The following is a 15,359-nucleotide window of genomic DNA, read 5'->3' as shown; positions in this document are numbered from 1 at the left end:
ATTTAGTGAGTGCTTACTTTGTTCTGAACACTGAACTGAATGCTAAGATGAATCCCAGACCCAAAGGAATTCAGGTCTTGATCTGAAATCTAGGAGGAGGAGTACAGACACTTAGAAAAGAGAAATAGATTGTAGGCTCAAACAGTAGGAGCCACTGAACTACAAGGATCAGTAGCAAATGGAGTAGAAAGATATAAGAGAAAATAAATCATCCTTGGAGGGGCCACTCCTGATGTACTTATCCTTTCTGGTCTTGAATACAGTTTCAGTCTCCTTGCTGACCTCTTTACCTTCTGTCTCCCCTCATTCCAGTACATATTTCACTCTGCTGCCTGGAACATTTTTCCACAAAAACGTTCAATCCATGTTTCCCCACTCCTCAAGAACCTCTCGTGGTTGCCCATCCACCTCCATGTCAAAACAGAAACGTCTTACCATTGTCTTTAAAGCACTCCATCATCTTGCCCCCTCCTACCTTATCTCAGTGCTCTCCCACTACAACGCAGGCTGCACACTTCGCTCCTCTAATGCTAACGTACTCACTACCTCGATCTCATCTATCTCACCACTGACCTCTTGCCCACGTCCTGCCACTGGCCTGTGACACCCTCCCTTTTGTATCTGATGATTAATCTCCCTACCTTCAAAGCATTATTTGAAGGCACATTTCCAAGAGTCCTTCCCTGACTAAGCCCTCCTTTCCTCTTCTCCCACTCCATTCTGCATCAACCTTGTACTTGGATTTGCTCCCTTTTTTCACCCCACAGCACTTTTGTACATATCTTTAATTTATTTATATTAATGTCTGTTTCCCCCTTTAAACTGCAAGCTCACTGTGGGCAGGGAACGTGTCTACCAACTCTGCTATATAGTACTCTCCCAAGCACTTAGTACAGTGCTCCACACACAGTAAGCACTCAATAAATATGATTCATTGATTGTTGTACACCCCCTTCCCTCCACCATTCCCCAAACACAGTCCTTGGGACTAAACCACTGCAGCCTCCCCAACATTTGAACATTTCCAAAGGCTCTGAATCTGCAGATCCCCTCAGTTTTTGACCTCTAGTTTTCATAGGGAGCAGGGGCCCAGGACCTTGTGAAGACTAGTGTGTGGAAGTAGGCCATTTGTGGCCCCAAGGAGCCCCCTGAAGAGCCCCAAAGCTTGCAATGGCACGATGGCTCTGGAATTTGGGAGGGAGGTTTTTTTGTGGTTTTTTTTTTCTTTTGAAATTTAAATCTAAAGATGAGTAGTTCTCATATGAAAGACATGAAGGATGTTGTTCTCTGTGAACTTAATTAGCATCCATTTCGAATAAATGTCATAATTTGGAGCTTGGTAGTTGGCTCCAGCATGCTTGGAGACATGTAACTAAGCAGCAGCCTGATCAGAGTGAAACCCAGGCATTGTGACACCCGTGCCTGATTGCACTTTCCCCTCTTGTCAGCAAGATGTTCTGTTTCATCATGCTCTAAGCTGCTGACTCTCTGCAAACAGTTCTCCACAGTTCATGGCCCCAGCAAAAGGATTAATGAGGCAACTTTGCTTTCTTTTGGCTTTCAGTAAAGCCTACCCCTCGATTTTGTGTGCCTCTGCTTCTAAGCTACCCATTGTTTATCCTGCTTCTGCAGCTGGCTATTTCAAAAGATTTCTACTAACCACACTCCATGTTTGGGTTACTTTTGTGCATAGAACACAGAGTAACCTGAGTTCCTCTTCTACTTGTCCTGTGTCCAGGTTATGGTAGTTTAGTCAAAGAGAAGACTGAATCAACCTCTTCTGCCAGTGTTCACCTCCGTAGAAGGCTCTTCCAGCTGAGGGTGGCTGACCTTTTCCCTGCTCTTTGGAGCTCATACTTATTTTTGATATGGCTAATTCACTCACTACGTCTCCCATGCAGAAGACAGAAGCAAGCGTTAGCCAGGATACTGCTCTTGAATTGCTATTAGGTCTGAAATGTTGATACTGATTAATAAAGTGTGGCCTAGTGGAAAGAGCATGGGCCTTGGAATCAGACGACTTGGGTTCTAATGCCGGTTCCACCACTTATCTGCTCTGTGACCTTGGGCAAGTCACTTCACTGTGCTTCGGTTTCCTCATCTGTAAAATGGGGATTAAGACTGTGAACTCCATATGGGATAGGGGCTGTGTCCAATCTGATTTTCTTTTACCTACCCCAGTGCTTAGTACAGTGCCGGGCACATAGTAAGCCCTTACCAAATACCACAATTATTATTATTGTTTTAGCCGTCATAAGTGCTTAGTACAGTGCTTTGCACACAGTAAGTGCTCAATAAATAGGATTGCATGAATGAATCAACATCATCATTGTCATTATGGCTCTTGGTTGGCAGGGGTGGGGTGTGTTTATGTGTATATTTATGAGAATTACTTCTCAAGCAGATGTAGCTTTCGAAGGCAATAAAAAGTCGAACTATAAAATCCTTTAAAAAGACATCTTTTATGTAAATCTTTGCTCCAGAAGGATTTCAAAACAGTTTGCAAGTGATTTAGATGAAGGCTATCTACTACAAGGAAACCAAACTCCCACCTCTCCTTTGGACAAAGTTTCTATAGGGTTCTTGATGTCTGTATGGAGCACCAATAGTGTGGAAACGGAGTGAAGTAGATGTTCCCTTGGGCCTTAGGCAAGTCACTTCACTTCTCTGGGCCTCAGTTCCCTCATCTGCCAAGTGGGGATTCAGTACCTGTTCTCTCTCCTACTTAGACTGTGAGCCCCATATGGGACCTGATGATCTTGTATCTACCCCAGCACTTAGTACAGTGCTTGGCACATAGCACTCAAATAAAAACCACAGTTATTATTATTATCAAGATGATGTTTAAGTGTAACACAATCCAAGGTAAATTGCACAGAGTCTCAGGGAATTTAAAGAACTGAATCTGTCCTGCAGTTATATTTGAAACATTTAAGCCACAAGCTAAATATTGGATAAGGCTAAGTATTGGATAAGGTAAAGGAATCTGCTCTAAATTGACTGGCCTTAGGGAAGTTGATGCAGGAAGGCCATTCTGTCCTTAAATCTCCCTGTGGGGCTTAAATATTCAAATTCTTAGATTTCAAACAGTTGGTGATCAGGCATCCTTGGAGTTGAAATGCCTTGGACTCACTAGGGAAGCCAAAGGTTGGCATTTAATACTGTGTTTCCTGACTTGGATCTGTTTCAATCAATCAGTAAATTGTATTTCTTTGTATTTATTACTATGTTCAGAGCACTGTACTAAACACTTGGGAGAGTACAATACAACAGAATTAGCAGACCGTTCCCTGCCCATAATGAGCCCACAGTCTAGAGAGATGAGAGGTGTGTGTGTGTGTGTGTGTGTGTGTGTGTGTGTGTGTGATGAGAGGTGAGATTAGCTATCCTTCCTGGGTTCTAAATCTAGTGGTATTGAATTTTTTTATGGTATTTGAGCACTTACTGTGTCAAACACTGTTCTAAGCACTGGGGAAGCTGCAAATTAATTAGGTGGGATACAGTCCCTGTCCCGCATAGGGCTCACAGTCAAAGTAGAAGGGAGGAGAACTGAGGCACTGAGAAGTTAAGTGACTTGCCCAAGTCCACAAAGCAAGCATTTGGTAGAGCCGGGATTAGGACCCAGGCCCCTGCAAATCTTGCTCCAACCGTCAGCCTTTTTATTTCCTGAGAGGGATTTCTCTTTTTTCTGTAGTTTTCCTTTTCCAAGCAGCTCTCTCTTCAGGGCTGAAAGGGTTGTGGGAGTTTAGCTCTTCTTTTAAGTCCTTCCTCCCTTAGCTACTGATAAAAGTGGTAAGCAAGCTTCTCCTCCCTCTGTTTTCTCTCATGGGAGAACACTGAGTCCTTGTAGAATTTATACTGCAGAGCAACATATCAGGGACTTGGGGAGCTTTTTACGTTGCTGAGAGAACATCGTGAAGCATCTTGAGACCTTGTTTTGGGGGAAGTAACTTGTATATAAATGCAAATAAAAAATGTATTTGACCATTTTATATTACAGCTCCATGAGAAAATGCAGGGCAAACCACTGGTCACAGGAATCCCACCTATTAATAACAGGCCCCTAAGGCTTCTCCTTAGGAACAAAATAGTTTGACTATTGGACAGAACTATTACTCATTTCCAGGATGTTCATAATAACTTGGGAAAAAAATCAATGTCTACTTAAATGTTTCCCTTTAAAATTTGTGTATAACACATTAAATGATTTAGATTTGAAATAGCATGGAATTTTAACAATGCTTTGTGATATTAATTACTGGGTCACTATGGAATTTCCTCTCCGTGCTTAAGCTCATTGTGGGCAGGGAATGTGTCTGTGTATTGTTGTATTTTACTCCTCCAAGCACTTAGTACAGTGCTTTGCACACAGTAAGGGCTCCATAAATACAATTGAGTGAATCTAATTCCAAATGCATTAATCAATAGTGATTATGATGATAATGGCATTTGTTAAGCGCTTACTATGTGCAAAGCACTGTTCTAAGCGCTGGGGGGGATACAAGGTGATCAGGTTGTCCCATGTGGGGCTCACAGTCTTAATCCCCATTTTACAGATAAGGTAACTGAGGTTTAGAGAAGTTAAGTGACTTGCCCAAAGGCACACAGCTGACATTTGGTGGAGCCGGGATTTGAACCCATGACCCTGACTCCAAAGCCCGGGCTCTTTCCACTGAGCCACGCTGCTTCCCATCAACTGCTTACTCTGTGCAGAGCATGGTACTAAGCACTTGGGAGAGTACAGTGAAGTTAATATCATGACAAATGGTGATGGACTTCGTAGGGATTAGAGTGCCATCTTTTATTTAATTAATAATGGTATTTGTTAAGTACTTACTATGTGCCAAGCACTGTGCTAAGCGCTGGGGTAGATACAAGGTAATCAGGTTGTCCCACGTGGGGCTCACAGTCTTAAACCGTGTTTTACAGATGAGGTAACTGAGGCACAGAGAAGTTAAGTGACTTGCCCAAAGTCACACAGCCGGTAAGTGGCGGAGCCGGGATTAGAACCCACAACCTCTGACTCCCAAGCCCGTGCTCTGTCTGGGTGAATGCCCTAAATGATCTCATTTAGTGGTATTTATTGAACACCAACTGTGGGCAAAGCATACAGGGAGTTCATCATCCAAGAATAAGGGAAAGAGTTGGGTGGTTGATGACAGACATAAAAGGAAAGATTGAAATGGAGAAGTAGTATGGTGAAGTGGATAGAGCACAGGGCTGGGAGTCAGGAGGTTATGGGTTCTAATCCCAGCTGTGCCACTTGTCTGCTGTGTGACCTTGGGCAAGTCACTTTACTTCTCTGGGCCTCAGTACCCTCATCTATAAAATGAGGATTGAGACTGTGAGCCCCACATGGGACAGGGACTGTGCCCAACCCAATTTGCTTGTATCTACCCCAGCACATAGTACAGTGCCCGGCACATAGTAAGTGCTTAACAAATGCTGTAATTATTATTATTATTACTGTTATTAATAATAAATGATGAAAATGGCCAAGCAAATTGAGAAATTGGGGGCGACAATGAAAGCTACAGTGCACTGTGCTTCTAGGAGCTGTTTTCAGGTTTTTTCACAGCACCAGTAGGGTGTCCAAAAATCCAGCAGTCACAGCCTTTCAAATGTCCCATAGGCTTGGAAGATACACTGCCCTTCCAGCTTGTGTCCATTTCACTTGTGCCTGGCCCCTGAGGTCACGTGACTGTTACTCTGGATTTTACCAGTCCTATTCCAGGAGGACAGGGTTGGACCTCCATGGTGGCATTGCGGAGAGAGTGTGTCAGTCCTCCTGTGGGCCCCAGCACTGAGGTGGAGGAGGAGCCAACAAGAAACTTTTTTGTTTCAACTGAGAAGCAGTGTGGCTTAATGGATAGAGCACAGGCCTGGGAATCAGAAGGACCTGGGTTCTAATTCCAGCTCTGCCAATAGTCTGCTGTGTGACCTTGGGCAAGTTGCTTCACTTCTCTGGTCCTTAGTTTCCCTCATCTGTCAAATGGGGATTAAGACCATAAGCCCCATGTGGGGCATGGACTGTGTCCAACCTTATTAGCTTGTATCTACCCCAGTGCTTAGTACAGTGCCTGGCACATAGTAAGTGCTTAACAAATGCCATAAAAAAATTGCTCTGTTTCTTCCCAGAGCCATTTTAACAGCCTCTCAACTCCAAGTGCTATAAATATGTCAAAATAATAGTGAATGATAAACAGGGGAATGATCTTGTGCCCTGCAGGAGTGGAACATGAGACTAGATCATTCTGATATATGGAGTTTATTGCTGCTGTACTTTTCAAACCTCAAACTTGGCTGGAATTTAGTTCGTGCTGCCAGGAAGAGGTGAAATTCCAGAGTTAGTTTGGGAGATTGCTATCTGTCCAGAGAAATGTAGATTGGTTTCATTTCCTCAGAAAGCAGATTCAAATTTTATTTAAAGAAAAATTTAAAGCGTATGATGAAGATGAAAGTGAAGGATGAAGGTGAAGATGAAATTCTGAAGATGAATTTTAATGGGGAAATTTGTCACTGAACTTTAAAGAACTTCCTATTCTCCGTGTCTTTTACCAAAGTGGAAAATACCTGACAGTAGAACAAGTACAAGAGCAAAAAGCAAGACACTGAACATTCAGATGACTGGATCACTGTGTTAGACTCTTAATCACTGTTCATCTAGATGCTTCCTGGCACATTTCAAATGTACTTTTAGAACTACCAAGTAATGCCTTCCCATGCATGGGTGAAATAGAAAGGTTAAACTTTATTTAGACAAACATCCTTTTTAGTCTGTGATTGAGGTGAGATTAGAGTTGAATTCTATCCTTTTTAGTCTGTGATTGAGGTGAGATTAGAGTTGAATTCTTTCTGCCTTCCATTCTTGTGCTCAGGCCATTTCTGTTGCAGACACCGGGCTCTATGTCGAGGTTAGCTGCTTAGCCCTTCATGGTTGAGAGATCTTAAACTGTGTGATGATTGAAAAAAAAAATGTTCCCAGTATCTTTTGGTAATCCATTTTAAAAAGAGTCTTAGAGTATGAGTTTCCTCTCAAAGCTGAATGCCTTTAGCATGAAACCTAGAGATTTTGCTATGTGCAACTAATGTACGTTTCAAATATCTCTTTGCAGAAATTGCTTTACAGCAAGTTTCCATGTTCTTTCGGTCGGAACCCAAGTGGGAGGTGGTAGAGCCACTGAAAGACATAGGTGAGGAATTAATGATTTGGTTCAAGTGGAGGGGAGGACTATGAGGTGCCATGTTGTGATTCCTAGAGAACCGAGTGGGGGGGAAAAAAAGAAGTTTCAGGTCACTGTCCCTTTATCAGATGCCAAGGGATTTTTCCCTAATGCTGACAGCCCTTCCTTCAGACATCCACCAAATGGGAAGAGCTTTTATGAGATCCTATCTGATTCATGCCCTTTTAATTAATGTGGTCATTTCATATTTATTGAGCACCTCCAGAATATTAGGTGCTGTACCCAGTACATCCACAACACAACTCCTTACTTCCAAATGGTTAATGGAGTTTTTACTTTGGGCAACTTAATTACACAATGCTCAGCCCCTACATATTGCCTTCTATCTAGAGCAGGCATGTCAAACTTACTCCTCCATTTACTCAGTGCCAATGCAGGTCGCATCTTTAAAGACCACAAATTTCTATTAAAATCTTCATTAGATTACTGACAGTCAAATCTACTGTTTATGATGTGGAAAAAAGAAATGAAATTATGGGCATATCCCAAGGTATAATCGGATTATGTTCCTGGAAAATGTGGCTGTATCATGGGGTATGCTTTCCTATAGACTTACATGCAGTTAGGTGGCACTTGAAAACCAGCCCTGACATAATATTCAAGCACAGGAAATAAGTAGATTCCTCCCTGCTCCCCACCTCCTCATCCCCTTCCCCTCCTCTGTTCCTAGTTGCTCCTCACAGCCCAAATTCGGCCTCCTCCTTCCCTGTCTCCCCAGTGTCTAGTGTTTCTGCTCACCTCCCTGCCTTCCTCCCTCCTCCCAGCCCCCACACACTCTTTCCAATCACGTTCAGGTATATATATTTTTTTCCTTTGTATGAAGTTCAGTCGTAGCAACAGTTATAAGGATGGTTGTTGCTGCCAGTGTCATCACATCACCCTTCTCCTTGCCCTTTCCCCCTCCTGGTTTGTAGTCCCGCCCCCCAGCCTCAGCTCTAGCTCTAGAGAATAATCTGGGAATGGAAAGGGGAGGGGCAGTGTGGCTATTGCCCTACTTCAGCCCTCATCTGTCCCTGTTCCCATTCCCAAGTCTGGAGTTGGGGTGGGGAGGTGGGGCTACAAGCGAGAAGAGGAAGGGAGAGGCAGCGGGCTGCGGGTGGTTTGCAGTAGCAGCTGCTGGCATCACTTGGGTTAGTTTGGGGGGAAAAAGTGGGAAAAATACTGGAAGCAGGGAGGGGAGATAGAGTGGTGGACCTGAGTTTGGGGCATGGGAGGGGGGCAGGAAAACTGCTGGGAACAGGGGAGAGTGAAAGGGGGTGGGAATGAGGGGAGTAGGGAGCAGATAGGGAATTGACTTGCCTTCAGCGTTGGGTGTAATATCCAGGGTCAGGTTTATGTACACTGGGGTAAATCAGCAAATACTGATAGGAGGTACCCCTGGGTTACGTGTATAGTGGGGTGGCCCTAATCCAGGGTAAATTCAATTTCTCTCAGCTACAGTGTTAGTGGGCCGGACCTCCATAGTGGTGGGACTGTAGACTATAAGCTCCATATGGGTGGGGAATGTGTCTACCACCTCTGTTGTATTCTGCTCTCCCAACTGCTTAATACAGTGCTCTGCACACAGGAAACACTCAAGTGATTGATTGATTGAGACAGTAGTCATAGATTAAAGGGGAGAAGAAGGCAGGAAAGGGAATTAGAGGCTGACAGAAAGATGTTAGAGGGAGATTGAGGAAGATAGAGATGCACATCTCTACATCTCCTCCACACATCTCCTATCTCTCTCACACACCCTCTCTCCTGCCCTCCCCCACAGTCATTCATCTGGTGCTCTTCCCCTTGGATGACAACCAGCCCAGTAAAATAAAAGGAGAGAGAAATCAATCAATCAGTGGTATTTATTGAGTGCTCACTGTGTGCAGAGCACTGTACTAAGTGCTGGGGGAGAGTACAGAGTTGGTGGGCATGTTCTCTGCCCACAGAAAGCTTACAGTCTAGAGAAAGAGTTATATCTGAGACTCTGTAGAGAGAGAGTTGCATTTGAGGCTGTTTTTTCAGAGACCACTTCTGCCAGTGGTCTGGTTGCTTTTCTGGGCTGGAGGGGCCAGCACTGTCACTGCCAGCTTTGCTCTTTGGGGTTTCTGACCCAGTGTGGGGGCTGCATGCACAGCAGTGTTTCTAAACCCCCAGAAAATAGGTTTCAGCAGTGGCAGCAGCAGCATCTTCAGCCTGGAACAAGTAGCCAAGCTTTAGCAGAGAGCAAGCCTCTGCTGCATGTCTCTCTCCCCCCCCCCCCCCACCCCGCACCCCAACTGTCCTTCTCTCCCTCCCCACTTTCTTATTGTGGCCATTGTCCTCATAGTAGACCATTTATTTGACATGCCTAATCTAGAATCTAAATTAAAGAACATTTCCCCAGCAGCAGTTAGGCAAGGTACGAAAGAACTGTGCTTCACACTGCTTGGTACTTTTCGCATAGGCCCAGTAAAGCTAACACAATCAAACAATTGTTTGATGGGGTGCCTAGTTTATGGAGAAATGTCAAAAGTGGAAGACTTTTCCCAATCGTTGAGTAAATGAAACTCATGGTAAATTCACACAGACTCTGACTGTGATGTGGTTACAAATCTGTCTATGTGTTTTGTTGTGGCAGGCTGGAGGATACGGAAGAAGTATTTCTTAATGAAGAGTAAAAATCAGCCAAAGGAGCGGCTAGTGTTAAGCTGGGTAGGCTGGCATTTGGGGTTTATTTTGGATTTTAAATATTGGCAAAGGAAAGCCTGTCTTGACAAACAGCACTGTGTTATCTTTCTCAGTGTCAAGAAGTCACAACGAGCATCTTTTAAGTCAATTTACACTTGAAATCTCAGCCAAGGGGGTTGATTTGCTGAGCTCCTTGGGAATTAGGAGATTAGAGAATGCCTGCAACTAGCCTTTCACGATCCTTCTAAGAGTTGAAGTCACTGAGGCTTGTTTTTGCAGTGAAATATGTTGATGACTAGTAAACAAATTTACATTTTGTTGGTCTTTCACCACTGGGGGTTCTAGTAAGGAACTTGGCCAAGCTACAATAAAATCGAGTCCTCTCCTAATGTTTTGCTCTTTGGTGTGTTTCCAGGCTGACCTTGGCCCCGATAAGTATCTGTCTGACAAAGACTTTCAGTGTGTAGTCAAGCTCCTTCCATCTTGTTCGGTGAGTCTTCCTTTTATGAATTACCAGCATTATACTCGGGTCTTAATTTGGACAGGATCTCACTGAATCATAGATCCAGTCACCTTTTTAGGTGAGCATGGGGAGAAGGGCCTGGGAAATAATTCTCCTGCATAGCTTGAGATGAAGAGGAGCCAGTAACTTTGAAGTTAAAGTCCATATGAAATAAAACTAGCCTGGGCTGTCTGTCCCAAATTGTTGTCCATTAAATCTATTCAAACATCCAGTTGAACCGTAGCCTAGTGTCAACACAGGCTACCCATTTTAGGTACCCACAGATGAACTCTATTTGCTAAATCGATCCAGCCACCTGCTGCATTTGCAACTGCAGCATCCTCTTCCCGATAAGGATATTTGCACCAGTGGAGTGGAAAAAATATGTTTCTGTATAATGAGGGAACTGAAATTGTCAATGGTTTACATACCCTAGGAGAGGATGAGGAGAAAAGTATGTTTAGTCGTGGGGGATCATATGGGACAGGCTGTGAGCCCGCTCTTGGGTAGGGACCGTCCCTATATGTTGCCAACTTGTACTTCCCAAGTGCTTAGTACAGTTCTCTGCACACAGTAAGCGCTCAGTAAATACAATTGAATGAATGAATGAATGACAGAGAGACTTTACTCAGGAATCCAGATGATCAATCAGTCTTATTTATTGAGCACTTATTGTGTGCAGAGCACTGTACTGAGTGCTTGGGAGAGTACAATATAACAGAGTTGGTAGACACGTTCCCTGCCCACAATAAGCTTACAGTCCAGAGAAGGAGACATACATTAATGTAAATAAATAAATTACGGATATGTGCATAAGTGCTGTGGGGCTGAGGGAGGGGTGAATAAAGAGAACAAATCCAAGTGCAAGGGTGACACAGAAGGGAGTGGGAGAAGAAGAAATGAGGGCCTAGTCAGGGAAGGCCTCTTGGAGGAGATGTGCCTTCTAAAAGGCTTTGAAGATGGGGAGAGTAATTGTCAGATGATATTACTCAGTACCAAGGCCCAAGTCTGTAAAGTAGGAAATCCTTTGGATCAGATACAATCCAAAATAAGTTGTGAAATGTCTTTAAGAAAACAGATCACTTTTTTTTTTTATAAAACCAGAAGTTTGTGGTTTGGCCAGGAAATTGGGTGAACGTTGATGTTCTTTCTTTATATGTGGTTTGTATGGGTTGGTGTTTGAATTGTAGCATGAGTCATTGAGAAGCATTTGCCTTCAACTTGTCAGTTTTATTGGCATACTGCTCTTTGAATCTATAGTAGTTGTCTTGACAAGTCAGTAAGATGAATAAGGCAGGGAGGTGGTGAGAGCTGTAGAAAAGTGGCAGAGTCTATTTTTTGTGTTCATCAAGCCACCTGCCGAGTTCTGTGGGCGGGCTTTTAAGGCACGAACCCACTGCTTTCGTTGTTCAGGAGAAACTAAATCCAGTCGTGAATTGGCTGATTAGTGCGTGGTGCAGGCTTCTAGAGTAATTGCATGCCTGCTGTGGGTGTTTGGAAGGCAAATATTACAGTATTTAGGAATGAGCAGCTCCATTTGTAAACCCAGTGTCTCCTCATTCTAAATCGGCAGCAATCAGTAGAGCATGCATGAATAATCAGTACCATACCCTCATGTCCTCGCGCTAAAGTAAAGGCTGAAATACATTTTTCATCTTTTAATGTATTGGAAACTTGGTGCATGATGATCATGATATTCATGATATCCCTTAGAGAAAGCAAGCAGGCATAATCACCTTTCTACCGCAGTGTCCCCCTGCTCCAAGGGGCCCAATGAGGTTGAGCAGATTTGCTGACCCTGCAGAGAGGTGGTGAAGAATCCTATGGGAGCAATGAAGAAATGGCAGAGGTGCAAAGGGCTGTTGCTGCTTGTTTCTTGGCTGCAGCCATAGAAGGTAGTAAGTTAAAGCCTTGAGGGAGGAGACATGAACCATAGTTCTTTCTGGCTTCTACCTCTGACTTACTCTGAGTGAGACATCAAGCAACACTTCCATCTTTAGGGCCAGATCTACATTGGCATGTAGAAGGGGAGAATTAGATGAATTATCCAGATAATTCTGAGTTTCGCCTGAATCACATGGCTACTACTTGTAAAAGCAAGGTTATGGCCCGACTGTTGTGGGCTAAAGTTTTAAGCTCCTTCTTCCATGTTCTGTAGCTTACTTTGGTTCCTGTGTGAAATGGAGCAATAGGTGATTTTCTAATTTTACTATCACCGGTGATGAGTATTCCATAAACCCTCACGTGTACAAGAGGCAATAAAGCTCCTTGCAAGAGAAGTGTGACTAGGACCAATTAGGTGATAGGTATCTGCAAAGTCTTGAGAGAGGGGTGTATGTGTTTTGTGTGTGTGTGTGTGTGTGTGTGTGTTCATTCTATTAATGCACTTTGAATCGAATGCAGTCACATATTGATTCTTTGTTTTGGCAGCACCCTTATATCTATCGTGTCGCCTTCGCCACGGTCAGTGAGTCCTCAGCGTTGCTAATTAGGACATTTAATGAAAAAGGAACCCTAAAGGACCTGATCTACAAGGTACTGGAAGTTTACACCCTGCCCCAATAAAGCCCCACTAGTCCATGTCCATGGTCTAGTGGAGAGAGCCTGGTGTATCAATCATTCGATAGTAATTATTGAGTGCTTACTGTGTGCGGAGCACTGTACTAAGTATTTGGGACAGTACAGTATGATGGTTCATTCATTCATTCATTCAGTCGTATTTATTGAGCGTTTACTGTGTGCAGAGCAAGCACTGAACTAAGCGCTAGACATGTTCCCTGCCCACAATGAGCTTATGACTAGTTCCTTTGGAACTTGTTCTAACTGGTGACTAATTTGAAAGAATAGTTTTGCAACTCAGAGAGAAAAGGTCCATAGTCTGAAAGTTGTGAGATTAGTCTGTTTGCCTTGACTTTGGCCACAAAGACCATAGACACTGTTTCAAAAACAAGTTATTGAGAAAGGTTGACACATTTCAAGGCAAATTTAGTTGCAGGGTTGTTTGTTTTTAAGGTAGGAAGAAAAGATTTGTACTGTTTGAGCAAGAAGGCCCACTTAAAGAGCCTGCATTTTAAGCAGATGATTTGAGCTAAATTAAATATCCAGACCTTAAATGGACATCCGTTTTGAGGGGCAGAATACTCCCCCCTGGGAATCATGACCACTTCTCCACCTGGCCAGGCCTTTCTTTCCCTTCCTATTGTGTCAACAGCACTGTGCTAAACACTTGGGGGAGTACAGTAGAGTACTCTCTGCCCTCAAGAAGTGTCCTATCTAATGCGGGAGACAGACACTAGAATAATTAACACAGAGGAAGAAGGAGGAAAAGTGGATATGCAAATGAATTAGGTAGTGCTTAGGTAAGATGTGAAATAAGATTATATAATAATAATAATGGCATTTATTAAGCGCTTACTATGTGCAAAGCACTGTTCTACTTGAGTGCTGCAGGTGATTGAGAGAACACCAGTATGTAGTTGGTGCATATAACCTGGGACAGATTATAAATATAATAATAATAATTGTGGCATTTGTTAAGCACTTACTATGCTTACTAGGCAGTGAGCACTGGGGTGGATACAAGCAAATCAGATTGGACACGATCCCTGTCCCACGTGGGGCTCCCGGTCTCAATCCCCGTTTTACAGATGAGGTAACTGAAGCCCAGAGAAGTGAAGTGACTTGCCCAAGGTCACACAGCAGACAGAAATATGAATCAGGACAGGCCTCCTGGGGGAGAGGTGAAGATGGGATGAGCTGTGATCTGGAAGGTATGAAGGGGGAGTTCAAGGCGGAGAAGAGGATGTAAGCTAGAGGTCAGAGTCAGGAGAGATGAGAACAAAGCACAAAGAGTAAGAGTAAGTTAGCTTAGAGGAATGAAGAGTGTGAGCTGGGGTGTGGTAATAGGGGAAGAGGGTGGATAAATAGAAGGGAAATTTGTAGTGGTAGTATTTATTGAGCACCCACTGGGTGCAATGCACTGTTTGGGAAGTACAAAACAATTAGGTGACACATTCTTTGCCCTAAAGTTCCATGCCTCTAATGGAGTGAATTGATTGAGTGCCTTAAAGCTCTTGCGATTTCTCCCTGCACTGCTATGACACTTACAATGTGGCACTAGCTCTGTGTCTTGGGGAGGCAGGTTGGATGGCCGAGACAATCCTTTGTGATTGGGCCTATGCCTCCCCAGTCCTCCCCCGACCCTCCTTTCAGTCAATTATCAATCAGTCGTATTTATTGAGCACTTAATGTGTGCAAAGCACTGTACTAATCACTTGGGAGAGTACAGTATAACAATGTAACAGACACATTCCCTGCCCACAATGAGCTTTGCTCCTCCTATTGCAGTTGGAGCCCTCTTTGCTTCCACCCCCATCCTGAGGATCTGAGCTTGTCATCTGCCTACAAGGAGCTTACAGTCTAGCAGGGGAGACAGGATATTAAAATAAATTATAAATAATATATAATGCACACACACACACGTGCTGTGGGCTGAGAGTAGGGTGAATATCAAGTGTTTAAAGGGTACAGAGCTAAGTGCATAGGTGATACAGAAGGGAGAGGGGATGGGGAAATGAGGGCTTAGTAGGGGAAGGCCTCATGGAGGAGCTGTGATTTTAATAAGGCTTTGAAGGTGGGGAGAGTGGTGGTCTGTTGTACATGAATGGGGAGAGAGTTCCAGTCCAGAAGAGGGATGGGGGAGAGTGGTCAGTGGAGAAATAGACAAGGTCGAGATTCAGTAAGTAGGTTGGTGTCAGAGGAGCAAAGTGTGGGCCTAGGTTATTGTAAGGAATCAGTGAGGTAAGATAGTAGGGGATGAGCTGATTGAGTGCTTTAAAGCTGATCATAGGGAGTTTCTGTTTGATGCAGAGATGAATGGCCAAACATGGAGATTCTTGAGGAGTGGCAGCAGTCCAGGCAGGGTATGATAAGCATAGTAGCAGTTTGGATGGAGAGGTAAGGGGGGA

General features: G+C 43.8%; 1 protein-coding gene across 9 annotated transcripts in view; it reads left to right on the top strand.

Annotated features, from left to right (window-relative positions):
- The window catches only part of PXK (PX domain containing serine/threonine kinase like), a 111,871-nt gene that overhangs the window by 46,983 nt on the left and 49,529 nt on the right, over positions 1–15,359 (top strand). For 7 of the 9 annotated variants that reach the window (XM_038772133.1, XM_038772132.1, XM_038772135.1 and 4 more), the window contains exons 5-8: positions 7,116–7,193; positions 9,841–9,914; positions 10,306–10,380; positions 12,823–12,927. In XM_038772133.1, coding sequence (XP_038628061.1) covers positions 7,116–7,193; positions 9,841–9,914; positions 10,306–10,380; positions 12,823–12,927 — 332 coding nt within the window. The remainder of the gene's footprint in view (positions 1–7,115; positions 7,194–9,840; positions 9,915–10,305; positions 10,381–12,822; positions 12,928–15,359) is intronic. The other 2 variants (XM_038772134.1, XM_038772139.1) reach the window with 2 other exon arrangements.

Source organism: Tachyglossus aculeatus, chromosome X1, assembly GCF_015852505.1.
Source record: "Tachyglossus aculeatus isolate mTacAcu1 chromosome X1, mTacAcu1.pri, whole genome shotgun sequence".
Classification (NCBI taxonomy): Eukaryota; Metazoa; Chordata; class Mammalia; order Monotremata; family Tachyglossidae; genus Tachyglossus; species Tachyglossus aculeatus.
Note: the sequence above shows the minus strand (reverse complement) of the source record. Positions and strands in the feature narration are given on the sequence as shown.